This window comes from Poeciliopsis prolifica, unplaced genomic scaffold (assembly GCF_027474105.1).
Source record: "Poeciliopsis prolifica strain line A6 unplaced genomic scaffold, Auburn_PproV2 SCAFFOLD024, whole genome shotgun sequence".
Lineage (NCBI taxonomy): Eukaryota > Metazoa > Chordata > Actinopteri > Cyprinodontiformes > Poeciliidae > Poeciliopsis > Poeciliopsis prolifica.
In genome coordinates, this window is record NW_026562399.1 from 4609641 (window position 1) to 4625866 (window position 16226).

At 39.3% G+C, this 16226-nt stretch overlaps 1 protein-coding gene across 4 annotated transcripts in view; it reads right to left on the minus strand.

The window, feature by feature from the left end:
* LOC129370697 (glutamate receptor 4-like) overlaps nucleotides 1-16226 on the minus strand; it is a 108889-nt gene that overhangs the window by 65812 nt on the left and 26851 nt on the right. For all 4 annotated transcript variants that reach the window (XR_008607084.1, XM_055046855.1, XM_055046853.1 and 1 more), the window contains exon 3: nucleotides 5623-5862. Coding sequence is in view for 3 of the 4 variants with exons in the window: in XM_055046855.1 (XP_054902830.1) it covers nucleotides 5623-5862 (240 nt within the window). In the remaining variant the exon portion in view is untranslated. The remainder of the gene's footprint in view (nucleotides 1-5622; nucleotides 5863-16226) is intronic.

A 16226-nucleotide genomic window follows, 5' to 3' on the forward strand; every position in this document is an offset into this window, starting at 1 on the left:
TTAGTATTTTTAGCAGCAGTAATGTTTTATAAATTCTTAAAGACATGATAAACCGGAAAATAATCATGTTTGTTGGTTATTTTATGAAGCGTTGGAGAGAAAAACTTGTTGGATAAAGGACTGCAGCTTTATTTCATTATTATTTTGTTGTATTTGTTGACAGAGTTTATGTAGTTAAGTCATTTTGTTTGTTTTAAGCAAGACAAATCAAGTATTGTCCAGTTACAACAGACGAAAAACAGCATTTTGGATAATTATTATGCAATTACAGAAATGCCAACTTATGTGCATCGTCTCAACCAAATAAATCAAATTAAACTGTATATAAATATAAATTGCACATATTTGATTTCTTTAAAACAACGGCATTTCAGATTTTTTAAAAATTGATTTCTCTTTTTGTTGACTGAGAGACATTAGGAAAGTCAGTAGCAAATGGAAGGAAGCTAAAAGAAGCCAGAGAACAAAAAAAAAGAAAGATTATCAAAAATAAAGATGGAAAGAAATGGATGAAAGGGTAAAAATGAAGAAAAATAGAAAATAGGCAGAATGGGAAAAAAAACTAACGATGTGAGGAGACATTAAGAAGAAAACCGAGGGAAAAAATTGGAATGAGAGGAAGAAATGGAACAAGAACTGAAACAAGCAACAGAAATGTGAAAAGATTAAATAAAAGAGGAGTAAAAAAAAGTGAAAGAAAACAAAAAAATTACAGGACAAAAAAAACAGGACTGAAAAGAAAAATGAGACATAAAGACAAAACTGAATAATTAGAGGAATAGATATGAAAGTCAGTTTTTACCAGTCAAAACTGTAAAAATGAAAAATGTTTGTAACGAATGAATCTGCATGTTATCACTGAACAACATGAGCCGTCATCACAACAGTAAGAAAACGAGATTTATCTGCCTGACAAACCAAAAACTCAATAAATACATTATAATTAGACCTTTGACATGGGTCTGGTACCAACTCATTCAATCTACTTGAACTAAGAAAAACAAATAGACCCATAAGTTACATGACATGTCAAAGTGTTTAATTAATCAGAAACTGAAGGCAGAAAGCCAAGAAAAGAGCAGAAATCTGTCAGCATTCAGAGAGCAGCAAATGACGGCTGATTCAGCGCCACAGAAAAGTTTCTGGATTACCAAATAAGAAGCAACTCAGGATGAGAAAAACCAAAAATCAATTTATAAACCTTCACACAATTTAATAAAATCAATACTTCTGTGAGAGGAGTCAAAATATAAAACGGAGAGCCTCAGAAAAAACTCAAATTATAGATTTTTGACAAAGAAAATCAGGAGTAAACTCAAGAACCCTTGCCTCTATCTGCTCTTACCGCACAAGATCCAGAAAGTTTAAAACGGTGAAATTTGGTGGAAGGAAAATCACGGTGTGGAGTTTTTTTTCTTCACCTTTTCATCATGTTACGCCCTGGAATGATGTGTTGACTCTTCTATGCATGTTTATGAAATCCTTTGATCTCCATGGCAACCATTCAACTTGCTGGACCTTGCTCCGCCTTCAAAACATAGCTCCTCCTCCACTCAGTTCCTTCAGACTAGCCAGCAGCAATTAGCAAACATCTGGTGGAACTGCTGAAGTCATAATAGGAGCTGCTGGTCAGAGCAACACTGGTAAAACCGTAAAAAGGTTATTAGAGGAGCCATGTTGGGTTGACTTCCTGGAGGCGGAGCTTAAGAGCAGGAGTTTTTAAAGAGACACACCCAATTTCAAAGCATTAAATTAGAAGTAAATGTTATTTTAACTCATATTTGATGTACAGCATTTTTATGATGTGGAAAGTTGACATGGTGACTTGGTTATGCTACAAGGTGGTGCTATGTGCCTAGAAAACACATTACTGGCCCTTTAAAACAAATACTCCTGACTTTTCTGCCCTGGTGTTATATGATAAATGAGCTTGCCATACAGTGATGAAAGCTCCACTCTGTCCAGAAACCAGAAGCAGGAGGACAACATGTTCTCTCTCTCCCCACGTGTTGCAGCTGCAGTTGCTCGGCCCAGGCTAGCGTTAGCATTAGCCTCAATGGGCCAACGTCCAGGCAGTGTCGGTTTGATGCTGATTGCAGCCGGCTGCCGTTCCTCCTGCAGCCTCCAGCTACACATTCATCAGCTGGTAATCAGCCGGCCCAGTCCAGGCTATGCTTCACTTCCTGTCTGGCCTCTTTACACCGGACAGGCTGAGCGTCGCGCAATGGGACATGAAGTCTCATCACCGCGCCACAAACAGAGCTGCTGCCCCTGCTGCTGGGATTTCAGGCATTTAACCTGTTACTTTATTAATTTCTGGCTCTTTCTGGTTTGGTTTCTTTTCTCAGAGAAAACCAGAACCAGCTGAGAACGTTCAGTCATCTCAGAAGTACCGGCTTTAGTTCCTCAAAATAAAGTTTAAGCTGCCAAAACGTTCAGTTGAATATTGTTCCTACATGCAAATTATTACCTGACACAAAACATTATGAAGTGACAGGATGATAAGCTTCATCGTTTCATTTTATGGCATGAATGTGACAACATGAAACATCAAGTCCTTTTTCAAATGGGACGGAAAAGACGTGCAAAATCCCAAAAAATGTAATAACCTACAACTGCTGCGATTGTTAAACACAAATAAAGGAGAACTAAAATAAAACAAGAAGATAATTAATAAAAAATGCTTAAATATAAAATGTATAAAGCCTATATTAAAATATATTCAACTGGTTATAGAGGGTTGTAGTCATTTAAGAACGGAGATCATTTGAATTCAAGTTAGCGTGTTAGCATTAGCTCTTGCTAAATATGTTGATACTGTGATTAAGCATTAACTTATGCTAAATGCTGTGTTTGTGTAACGTTTTAGCGTAAGCAAAACAAATGTTGTAGTGAGCGATGCCTGAACTGGAGGATTAAAGCATTTATTAATATTTATAAGGAACAGACAACAAGACTTTAAGTTAATGAATTACATCAACATTTCATTTCCTTTTGGGATCAATGAAGTATTTCTGAATTTGAATGACTCCAGGACAAATGCCTGTTTTCTTTCACTCCATTTAGTTTTACAGTAAAATGTGTTTTAAAATTTCCCATAATTCTTTGCTCCCAGCGTTTTCCGTCCTTTCCAAGCTGCATGTTTCATTTTGTCCTTCCTCTCAGAACGTTTTGTCCAGTAGTTCCGGTTGGAAAGGAAGCAGAATCACTTAGCAGGAGAATAACTATGGTTCTGCACAACGCAGCAAAAACGACAACAAAACTGAAGCAAAACTGAAGTAACGGAGCATGAAAAAGTTAAATGTTTGATTGTGCAGAAGGTTGAGTTGAGCTCTCTGCTCTAAACTGGATTATTTTCACTTTATTTCCTCTCATCTGTCATTTCCTCATAATTATTCAGATCAGGATAGATGCCTCAGTGGGCCGATGTATAGATGTGTCTGGACGGCTTTTCCTTCACCAGACACACACACTTCACCACACTCTCAATTGAGTTCACATTTTTGCGACCATAGTTTGTCCTTCTACCAAACTGTCTTTGATCTGTAATCTTTGCCAGCAGTCTTCCCATGGTTCAGTTTGTAGCACAAAATCAAAATAAGATTTTACCGGATTAATAGAACATTTTGTTTTGTCACGGAAGAAAATAAAAACTATTAAAATAAGGTGGAAATAATGCGAAATCCCATCATTGTGACTTATCTCATGATTTTATGACTATTCTCACAATATTGACTTTATTCCCATAGTTCCACTTTATTTTGATAATTGAATAAACTTTTTAAAAAATGTATCACTTCATTCTCATCTTATTAACTTTATTCTCATATTTTGATTCTGCTCTGATAGTTTTATATTTTTTCTCAGTGTGGCTCTATAATCCTCCATTGTCAGTAAATGTTTCTTATCTCCTCAGACTTCCTGTTTCCTGTGTATAATGATAAAATATCTGATCATGTAAGGCTGCTCAAACCCTTTCTGTTTCTGGATTATCTAGATCGGCTCTGGTTGCGTTTTGCGTCTCCTGCCTTTGCCTCGTCACTGTAAAGTTTCTGATGAATCTGCGTTAACGTCCCGCTGCGTCGTTCTGCCAGGCGGCGCCGCCTCCAACAGGAAGCCATGTTGGATTTCTGCAGAACACTTGATCAGATTCCTGCGGCTTTTGTTGAGCGGAGAGAGAAGAGAAGCTTTTTACCCAGCCAAGCATGCGTGACCCCCAGATAAGAGACGCAGAGGCAGGAATGGGTTTTCTGAGAAGATTGGGTCGGCGCCGCAGCCCCGTCAGCCAATCAGCTCAGAGATGGAGGCAGCGGCCCGCCAGGCGCCGCCGCCGCTCTGCCTGTAATGGAAATGTGACACGGTGCGCTGAATCCGAACAAACCGGCAGCAGGGAGAGGAGTGTGAACCAAGAAACGCTTTCCGGAGGTTTCACTTCGATATTAAACCAGAAAAAAAAAGAGAAACGATGGAAATAAAACAAACTGACACCGAGATTTATCTGCATTTACAAACACTAAAGTTCAACTCAGACAGGCACAAACCAGATAGAAGGTTTTAGAATGGCCTAGTCAAAGGCTTTGCGCGAGCCGTTCAACCGTCTCAAAACGGTTGAGTAGCAGATCAGACCCGCAGCGACGCTAACCAAACCTAAACACGCCGATTCGGGGAGCCATTACTTTAGAATAATTTTTTTTAAAAAGCCTGTTTCTTTTTACTTTCATCTTCAGTTTAATGATCTGAAATGAAAACAGAAACATCAGCAATGAAAGCTATTATTATTATTATTATTATTAATCTTTTTAATGATTAGAATTATTATTTTAGGATTCCATGATTGTGGAAATTCATGCAAAATCAACAAATCCCCATATTTTTCCACAAGGACTACTGCAAAATTTCAGCAAAAAAAAAAAAAAAAATTATATATATACATATATAAAAATAACTTCGTCTCTGGTACTTCGGTCAAGTTACAATTCATGTTTCCAGTCTGTTTTAGTTTTTCTTCATCTTTTTCTCCTCAATGTACATTTGATCTGTCGTTTAATGAGGAAACATATGGCAACATTTCTCGCAAATATTTTAAAAAGGCAATGAAAAAAAATCTGTGATTTTCATATGAAAACCACCAAAACAGAAGAGCTATCCACTTATTATCATAATTATAGTGTGAACGGTAAGCAGTGCATTTAGAGCTGCACGTTTATTTACTTATTTAATTTCAAACAGACAAACTAAAAGCAGAAATAAAAAAATGAATCATCATTTGGATTGACATGCAGTTTCACATGATTTGTTCAAGAAGGAGCAGTTGGAAAATATAACACCTTATGATTTCCACCAGTTTAAACTTTTCAGTTATTCCCACATTGAATGGTGTTTAAACCATTCAATATCGACACCCGTCCTATAAAACATAATAAGCTCCTTATTGAACTCAGATTTCTGAAAGCAGACTGAAAGATTCATTCCCATTAATTTAAAGCATCAAACTGGCATCAAAAGTCTGATCCCTAAACTGGATGTTTGGGACCAGACTAATCGCTGGATCAGACCAAACTGACTCATGCTGCATTTGCTTCCCGTCGGAAAACAGGAACGCGTTTCCAGGAGCGGCCTCACCTCGGTCCGTGTCGTACAGGAAGACGAACTTCTTCCAGTCGTAGTGGTCGAGCAGGGAGAGCAGCGCGCGGCGGATGGACGGCCGCAGCTGCAGGGCGAACTGGCTCTCGCCCTCGGTGGGGAAGCTGGGCGTGATGAGGGAGATGTGCAGCGCGCTGCAGAACGACGTCAGCGTGTGCACCGACCGCTTGTCGTACAGGCCGAAGATGGCGAAGACACCGCGGGAATACTGCGAGCAAACTGCGGACAAACACACAACAGGAGGCCGTCAGCAGCGCAGAGGTCAAAGGTCAGCAGCCTGGGAGCAGGGGTGGAACACAGAGTCAGAAAATGTTGACTTTAAAATTAAATCCAACGTAAAACGAGCAGATAATGGCAACAAACCAAAGCTGCTGGATTTAATGTTTCACTGAGGCTCATGCACTGTAAAAACACAAAATCACAGCAAATATTTTTATCCAGTCTTTACTACAAGTATCTCAGTTCACTTGAAACAAAACAATTTTAAAAGTCACTTCACAGATAGAAGTGAGTTTAAGTCAGTAATGCCCTAATATTATTCACAAGAAGATTATTTGACTTATAACATGAGAAAAAATTCCTATTGTAGGTGAAATAACCTGAGAATGTTTTTATAAATATAAAAAAATTATTGACACTATAAAGTATCCTGCTGAAACTGTTAATTGTAAGTGGGCCTGATTGGTAACAAATTCATAGATTATTCCAGCAGTTTTCAACACAAACAATAATATTTATCCAGCATATAAAAAAGGAGAGACGTAAACTGTCCCTTTAGCTGAAAAAACACAAAAAATACAGAAAAAATTAAAACTTTTGCTTATTTTCCTGTTTGCAAGAACGAGCTGCAGAGATCTGGCTGTTTTTATTTGATTAAAATATTCTGTGATTAGCTTGTTTATTTAACGAGTAAAAACAAAAAATGAAAGTTTTTGTGATTCAAATCGATAATTGCCAGAGGCTGTTTATAAAGGACATAATCTGCAACATTTTCATCAATATTCTCCTCAGAAGATCTTATGAAAAAACTTTTCAGTCCCTCCAGCATTTCCAGGAATTGTTTTGGTGATTAAAATCTCAGATTTTAGAAATATTTGGCAGGATTTTTTTTTCCTCATTAAATTTCTTCATACAGAAGAAAAATGAAGAAAAAACGAAAGCTGTCAGGTTGGAGTCACAAGCTACTCCAACCCTTGAAATCAAGTAAGGCTGAGGCAGCAGAACAGCAGAAAGAACAAACACTGCCCCTGCAGGTCGGAGTTAGCATCACTTAAATTTGATGTTTTTGACTTTTTTTGCAGAAAAATTCACCAAACAATCATCAAGAATTTGATCATTTTGAGTGAAAATCTGGAGAAAGTGACTTTTAAAACCATTATTTTTTGTTGTACCAGAGGAATGAACGCTACTGTTAGCAGAAAGGCTACATGCTAGAATAAAAGCGAACAGAGCGGTTAGCAGTAACACGGCGGTGGAGACTGATGGTGGGGGCTCGTTCTGATCAAACATTTTCTCTGTGCTGACATGAACAGAAACAAACTGTTTCCTTTGGCCACGCTTTGAGTTAAACAGAAACTTTGATTAGCATAAAGTCAACAGCAGCTCTCAATACAGAGCGGCGCGCCTCGGCGCTAATGGCCTCCTTTCTTCTTCTTCTCCTCCTCGCAGCGCGGAACGACAACTGGGAAGAGATAATGAGCCGCCGCTGCCAGTCTGAGAGCAGAAGGAGAAGAGGAAAAGCTCAAGATGTTTCTGAGACAAACAAACATTTCCTCTTCTGTTCGACACGCGGCTAACGAAGGCCAGATAAACCCGCTAGCAGCAAACAACCGTTTTCATCTCAGAATATTTAAACTGCGGCTCTGAGAAAACAACAAATATTAACTGCTTCAGATTCACCCAAAATAAACTTCAACACGACTCAGAAATTCAGAAAAAAAAGCAAATAAAATCAGACTCTTTATGTTTTATGTCAGGGGTGATCAAAGTGAGGCCCGGGGGCCATTAGTGGTCCTTAAAGTTATTTCCTTTGGCCTTGGAATACAAGTAAAGAATTGAAAAGAAAAACAACTGGTGACACAGACATGTCTCTTTTTTTGTTGTTTTTTAATAATACTAAAGTCCAGTCATTTTTATGTTCTGGGTCTTAAATTTTATTTAGATTTCATAAAAATGTTTATTATTGTTGACCAGATAAACAAAAATCAACACATTTTTACATCTTTATTTAGATTAATTTTGTCACCCTCTAATTGTTCCGATTTGCCAGTTACAACAGAAACATTTTGTACAATGTTGATAATGTAACATCTTGATAAGCTAAACTAATTTCTCATTTATTTCTTAGCAGAAAGTTTTCATTGCATAAAACAGAAATGTTCAATGAATATTATCAAATTTACCACAGCAGGACAGCCACAAAATCCATTACAAATCCTAACATTTGTCTCAAAGACACTTTATCTGCTCAACAATAAACAAAATCTTTATGAAATCTGAATAAAATTCAAATTCCAAAACATAAAATGGCTTTTGACTGTTGCATTATAAAAAGAAAAGCAAATATTTTAAAGAAATTGACATTTTTGTTAACCACTCTTGACTTCAGGAGCCGAAAAATAATAATTTCAAGGGCCACTAAGAGCCCCGGACCCACACTTTGATCACCCCTGACTCTGACAGTCTACATGCTCTCTCTGTGCTCCATTATTAAGGTCTGGATTTGGGGAAGCATCATTTTCTTCCCATCAACAGTAGCATCCTTCAAGAAATTCTCATTTCTCTTAAATCTTCTAAAGAAACTTTGAAATTTTCTCCTGTTTTCGTCTCATTTTATCAGATAAAAACCACTGAAGGAACCAACTAAAAAGTCCTGGAACTAAAACCAGAAGGTCTGAGATTAGCATTCATGCTAATCTAATGTAATAATGACTGAATATTGAATAAAAGACATTTTAAAAGTCAGAGTTTTTGTCCAAACTGTGTCGACCCCTGGTTAGAAGTTGGGTCTAGAAATTGGCAGCTAGATGTGTCAGTGAGGAGCCTTTCCAGGCCTCGGTGGCCATGTTGTGTTCACTGATCAATAATTCATATCAGCCATTGATTTGCTGCTGCGTTATGAATCACAGACTCATCAGTGGCTCTCTGCGCCTGTTCAGGATTTTCCAGCTCACAGCTTCTGGTTTAAATCCGGAGTTTTGTTTTTTTTTGTTATCGTTTCGGAGACTCTGAAAAATAAATATCTAAACTCAGAATACCATCCTAATTTCATATTTATGAACTTAAAGAGGATCAGAGCTTCACTGATAGAGGAATTTCAATATTTTAAAGATTTTACGTGACAGAGAAACACAAAGAGAAGGACGGAGAACGAAAACGATAAATGTTTTTGTTTTTAAATAAAAATTTCCAAAAACAAAGTGATGGCAGCATCATGATGTGGGACAGGGGAGCGTTTAATAGCTGATGTGAAGGTGGATGGAAGAAACCTGGCAGCAGACTGGGGACAAGGTTCAACTCCCTAAAGCAGAGTTATGTGTTAGAAGGCCTAGTCAAAGGCCTAAATCCAAATTTAAAAACCTGATGTTTTATGAAGAATGGAAAAAACACTCCAGATGTTCACATATGTTTGAGATAAAACCCAGAGAAACTGCAGCCAGAGGTGGATCTACAGAGTTCTGACTAATTCCTGATCAATATAAATGCACGCCGCACGTTTCAGATGTGTGGGGGAAAAAATGTAAAAAATTCTAAATTTTTCTCCTTCAATTTGACAGGTTCTTATAAATTTCTTAAATTTTGTGTTTGGGCGTTTTAAGCTGCATCAGTGGAAAAATTAAGGTCAGATTTACCAAAAGCAGGAGTGTCCAAAGTGTGGCGCGGGGGCCATCTGTGTCCCTCAGCATGATTTTTGGCGGCCCTGATCACAGTTCAAGAACAGCCTAAAGTTGGTTTGCTGGTTCAGGAAATTTGGCACAAATCATTTAAAATCAACTTTGCTGACATTTTTTTTCTCAAATTACAAGTAAAATCTTAAAATGAAAAATGTAACAAAGTATTGATGTGGGGTTTCTGATTTTAATTTAATGGTAATGCAGACGTAGACGTGCCCAAAAATACAACTGTTGTAGCTAAGAAGACAAAAAATAAAATACAGAAAACAGTAAATGATTATTTTTAGTTTGTCAGAGATCTGACTGATTTTATTTCATCATCATATTCTGCGATGAGTTTGTTTACTTAGCAAGCAAAAATAAATAAAACTGTAAATGTAAATTCAGGCCATCAGAATAAGTTTCATCATCCAGTTTTTAGCAGAAGGAAAATTATAAATCATGAAAATAGAATGTTTGTTTTAGTTTACTATGTGATTAATTGATTATTGCGACAGGGGTCCTTATCACTAGAATACTGATAACTTTGTGGCACTTGGGGGAGTTGCAGCGTGTCATTCTTGGCCCCCAGACGCAGCGTTTGGCCCCTCAGGTAGCTGCAGCCATCCCGTAGCGGCCTGCCGGCCTGCTCAACAGTAATCCTGAAACGGCCTCACACTCCGCTGCACATCCAGGTCAGCGCGCCGCTGCATTGGGTCGATGAGCAGCACACTAGCAGAAGCTCCGCCCCCGCAGCGAGACCCCGCCCACACCGCCATGCTGGATCCATTTATCGAGCCTAGCTGCACAGAACGGCCGGCGCCGGTTCTGTTGACGATTGGCAAGGGCTCCGCACAATTCAGATTAAATTCAGGGTCAAAGTTCAGCTGGGAATGAATTAAATCTGCTGGAGTTCAGCCACTCCTTCCAGCTAAATTACAAAATTATAAATTCAGTTTTAATCTCACATTAAAACTGAAAATTACATTTTATTTCTCTGGGATTTTAGGTGATAAACATGGGGTGGTCAAAGTGTGGCCCGAGGGCCATTTGTGGTCCTTGAAGTGATTTTGTTCGGCCACTGAATAGAAATCAACAACTAAAACAACTGATGACAAAAAATTTTAAAGTTACTGTTTTTGTTATGACATAATTTGATGTGCATAAATTGATATTTGATGATATTACTGGACAAAATGTAAATTTGTTTATGTTTCTCACTGAATGTAGTTTTTTTATTTTTGTGTTTTTAAAGCACTTTGAACTGCCTTGTAGCTAAAATGTGCTGCACAAATAAACTTGTCTGATTAATTGACTTACTGAACAATCTGAAGCCCCGTTTGTGTTTTAGAGATAAAGTGTATCGCTTTAGCATTAGCACAGCTACTGCTTTAGCCAGCGGCCTCCAGCATATTATGTTTGATGAATCAGTCAAAGTCTGAGGAAACGTCTCCAGAAACGCAGGTGTGCCGACGCAGACCTCGGCCATCTTGGAGGAGATGCAGCAGGAGACCAGATCTGCTGCGCAACATTTTCACAATGAACAGAAAATCCATCAACATCAAATTAAATCTGAGAAACTGAATCAGGGCAGCTCTAATTTCCTGCAACACAGAGTTGCAGTGTTAAGCGTCTCATAAGCATGTCTGACAGAAACACGCCTGCTTCCTGCAGCCACGCCGTTAAACCAGCCACCTTACAGCACTCTGCTGCCTCCTCTCATTCCCCAGTGTGTGTGTGTGTGTCTGTCAGAGTGAATAAGGCTCTTATGCCCTGTGCTTGTATGCAGTCGGGTGGAAACTGCAGCACGTGAGCATTTGTGCGCGGGAAACCCACAAACGTGCAGCAAGAGAGACAGAGAGACGTCATATCATGCTTGCTGTCGTCACACATCGCAGAGCCACATTCTGTCTGCTTCACTTGGTCTCCCATCATGCCCCAGGAGAAAGGAGAGATGCTCCACTCCTCATCCTGATCCTGTTCTCCAGCAGCCCCTCACAGCATTCATCCTTCCAGGCTTAACGCTGGAAGGATGAGCTTCCTCTGAAATTCATCCTGATATGACCTGAGCCTGGAAGGAAGAAAATCTTCAAAAATATTTACCACGAAATAACATGTCTATGTAGCGCTTTAGCTTCCTCTGAATAACATGTTGGCGTAGCACTTTAGCATTAGCTTCCTCTAAATAACATGTTGGTGTAGCAATTTAACATTAGCTTCCTCTGAATAACATGTTGGTGTAGCGATTTAGCATTAGCTTCCTCAAAAAAAACATGTTGGTGTAGCGATTTAGCTCTAGCTTCCTCTAAATAACATGTTGGTGTAGCAATTTAACATTAGCTTCCTCTGAATAACATGTTGGTGTAGCGATTTAGCATTAGCTTCCTCTAAATAACATGTTGGTGTAGCGATTTAGCATTAGCTTCCTCTAAATAACATGTTGGTGTAGCGATTTAGCATTAGCTTCCTCTAAATAACATGTTGGTGTAGCGATTTAGCATTAGCTTCCTCTAAATAACATGTTGGTGTAGCGATTTAGCATTAGCTTCCTCTAAATAACATGTTGGTGTAGCGCTTTAGCATTAGCTTCTGCTAATTCAGTGTTTGTGTCGTATTTTATCGCTGTCAGCTTTCACCAATGCAGTTCACTGTGGACATTTAAATACCTATATTTTAAATAGCTAAATGTTCTTGTATCATTGTAGTATGACGTTTCAAACTGAGCTGCAAACATTTGCATCAATTTTCCAGATTTTTGTTTAGATCCTGGCGCCAAGCTGCTGTCCTGAAGCTGAAGAATTTGACTGGAAGAATAATTCAGCCTGCAGACTTAAACTTTATGATCCCTCTGTGCAGGAATCCATAAACGCAGGAGCCGCAGCGGCGCTGAAGCAGGTCAGTAACTCTACGGCTTTCACACTCATGACAACAGGTGAATAAAATCTTCTCTGACTCTTAAAAACAACAACAAAAAGCTTCAAACCAGGTTCAGCAGCAGATGTCCTCAGGGGATTCAGCAGAGAGCACCGAATGCTTCTGAGTGTGAATATTTTAAGTGGCGCCACTGAGGGATGAGTGAACTAAACTCCTTTTAATGCTTTATCACTTAGCATCCATAAAACATGAGGAACCAGGAGGGAACACAGACAGAGATCAGTCAAATAAAAAGCTTTTACAGTCACCTGTAGGGAATGATAATTTGGGATCTAAACGCTGAGTCATCTCCAGGATTAGCTCCAGATTAGCTGTCAAGACCCCAAATTATCTTCAGGTACAATTAAACATTTTTGTTTGGTGAAAAGTATAAAAAAAGACAAGTTATTTAAATACAGATCTGTTAAGATTTGATGGATGGAATAAGTGAACGTAGCTAACAGTGTTTCATTTGGACGGCTGTTAGCACATTTCCGCTATAACATGCTAATTCCATAGCTAATTTGCAGCTTAGTACTTTAGCATTTTTGCTAACTCTCAAAATGATTCGCGCACTTAGCTCCTACTAAATTAATCTTTCCAGGCCAATTCTAAAGTACTAAGCTAGTTAAGCGCAGTAGAACTTGTTTATTCATTCTACTGTAATAAAATTAAACAAAATAATAATAATCTGATTCCACCAGTAACCTGGAACAGGACATCAGAACATGACTTCTTCTGGTTTTCTTCTTCCAACTGAAAACTATAAGTCATTTTCTGTCCACAGCACATTGAACTTAAAAAACATTCACTGAAAAAACTCTGAAGTTTATTGTAATGTGACAAAATGTGAAGAAACTCTTCTGCTGTAAATTACCCTCCGATCATCTTCTTGTCTCCATATTAGCTGCTTTTTCAGCAGAACTGCCTCCAGCTCTCTCACACAGATCCGGTCACCCCCTGGCCCACACACACACACACACACCCACACACACCCACACACACCCACACACACACACACACACACACACACACAGTGGGACGTGTGTGAATCCCAGGTGGAAACATGTCAGCAGTAAAACCAATAAGCTGCGGCGCAGCTCCCTGACTGCAGCGTTTTGACAGATGCTGCGCTGCAGGTGACTTGGCGATGCCGACGCGTCGTTTTCCTCATAAAGACATCAAACATGTCACCAAACAGATGCTGTTCGGCGGCGGCCATTTTCAAACTCTGGATCTGGACCAGTCGCCAAGTCAGGCCCAAACTTCTATTATCACTATTCATTACAATAATAATTTATGATTCAAGAGAAAAACTTGTCCTTATTTAGCCAAAAGGTAAATTAAATGTTGTAACTGGATAGCATTGTTACAGTAGCAGTCAGTATTCCAACAATCTCATGCTAACAGTTCAACCTCAGGTCAACATAAAACATGTTGTGGAGAGAGATGATGGAGTTGGGGAGATGGACGGAAGAGATCATAACAAATGTCCCAAAGTAAAAAATGTGAGAAATAAAGAGTGCTCCAAGTGGAACAGCATCCAAAACCAGAAGGAATAACGGTCCAAACGCACAATAATTTGACCAGAACTATTAGAACTGAGCTTACAGAGCTGCTCTCTAAGCTCCTCCCCTTTCCAAAGATCCTCAGTGGATTGAGAGGTGTGCTTACTGAAGACTTCTCAAAATTTCAAGTGCAAAATGAGAGGCGGATTTCTAGAAGAGTCACAAACTAACACCCAGGTGAAAGCATAACTGATGAAAACAAAAAACTAAAACTAAATTCACCAAAGTGGGCGGAGCCAATAGACTTATTGGCATGGAAAAGTAAGTGGAGGAAGTTCAGCACTTTGTCACTTTATTTAACAACTTTTCAGATCCTTCAGGGACTTTTTAATATAAAAAGCCACTCGTCAGAAATCTAGCTGCTTTTTCTGTTATTGGAGGTTTAATGGCAACATGTGAAGAAAAAGTTTTAAACAGAAATTTTCACACAAAATCTTGCATAAACCAACAGGTTATTGTATCTCCTCAGGTTATAAAACATTGGTTTGATCTGAAACATGCAGACAGGAGAAATCTGGACTCTGAGTCTGTATGAAGACTTTGACCCATTTCCCAAAAGGTTAATTAAAATGTAATTTTATTTCAATGTCTCCGTCCTTTAAACCCAGAAAATGAGCCTGACTTTCCCAAAGCCAATGAGACATTTCTTGAAGCTGGACAACAGTTTCTGTTCAGGACCGGTTTGTGATTTATTGTTCTGGTTCCAGTTGCCTGAGGTTCTGCTCCAGCAGTAACTCGTCCTGTTTTACAGTCGTCGGCTTTATAAACGGCTGCGTTCAGTCCAGCTGACTCCAACACCCAGCTGGAGGCCAGAACCATAAAGAACCGGCTCATAAAACCAGAACCAGAACTCTCCAAATCCAGAAGCAGAAGCTCAGCAGGCGGTTCTGGTTGTCCGGACCGGAGTGTTTAGACTGTGCTGAGATACTGCACTGCCAAAAATCTAACGCTTACCAAATATTTTCAGTTTAGTTTCCAATGCAAACCTCTTAGTTCACCTAAAATAAGACAAAACAAACTGACAAGTAAGTTTAAGCTCCAAGTCAGTAAATCCTGGTTCTACTGGATTGTTTCACTTCTGACATAATACTTTTCCTATATTTTAAATCAAATAATCTGCCAGTGGAACTAATACTTTCTCATTTTAAAAAAAAGTGTTCTTTGACACCTTTTTTGTTTTAAATGTCAAAATGTAAATTTGAAATTTAAATTTACATTTAAAATATTTTTATTCTTCCATTTGGTTTTCTACTGTTTAAAAAAAAAAAAAAACACCCAGCTGTTTTTCAGCAATAAGCTAATGTCTCTTTGGTGTCTGGAAAATGAGACGTTAAAATACATCTAGATTATTGACTCATATTCCACACTGTGCCGTTACCGAGCAATCCCAGCAGAGTTCCTCCCTGTTACCAAGCAACCTAGGCTGAGCTCCAGTATGTTTGTTCAGCTGGTTTTACCGCCGTATCCACTGTACAATGGCTGCTGTTATTGACTCACCACCCGGAAACCTCTTTCTGGATTCTTATCGGTTGTGCAGGAGGTTCCACTAGTGCTATTCAAAGATGTACGGTTGTATAATTGCACATCTCTTTGTAACCATTTTGACATCCGACTCTAAACGTTGAGTTGGGGGCGTGTCCAGCAGCAGCTTATTTAAAGTGACAGAGGCCCTAAAGCAGCTGATTCTGAAAAAACTGAGCAGACTGAAATCTCATTATTTAAGAGAAATTCTGTCTAAAAAACTGCAGAAAAATGTTCTGTATGCTTTCCTCACCCATTCAAGGAAACATGTTCAAGGTTATTTTATTTTGAGTGAAATTAGATATTTGTAGAAACAAGACAGAAATGCTCGGTAGATGTTGCATTTGTGTCGCGTCCCTCTGTGTCCTGACCCGGTTCATCATCCTGTCAGTCTCCTCCCAGACACAGAGTGAGTGATGATTCCCCTCCAGGCCACCATGATCACTCCTGTCTCTGGCTGCTGCTCTGGGTGGATGACCGATTTGGGACGGCCTGAGCCGGTCCGGTCCGGTTGGGTCCAGCCGTGAGGGTGAGCGGTTCTGACAGCGTCGGCTGAAAATGGACTGCTGTCCTCAGAGCGAGCGGCTCGGTTCGCGAGGCGGCCGGCGCTCTGCTGGGTTTGTTCCCCTGACCAGAACTGCGTCCTGTCGGGTGAGGAGGCTCCGGTGGGGCCCGGGGCCGACAGCAGACCAGCAGCCACCTGACCCGG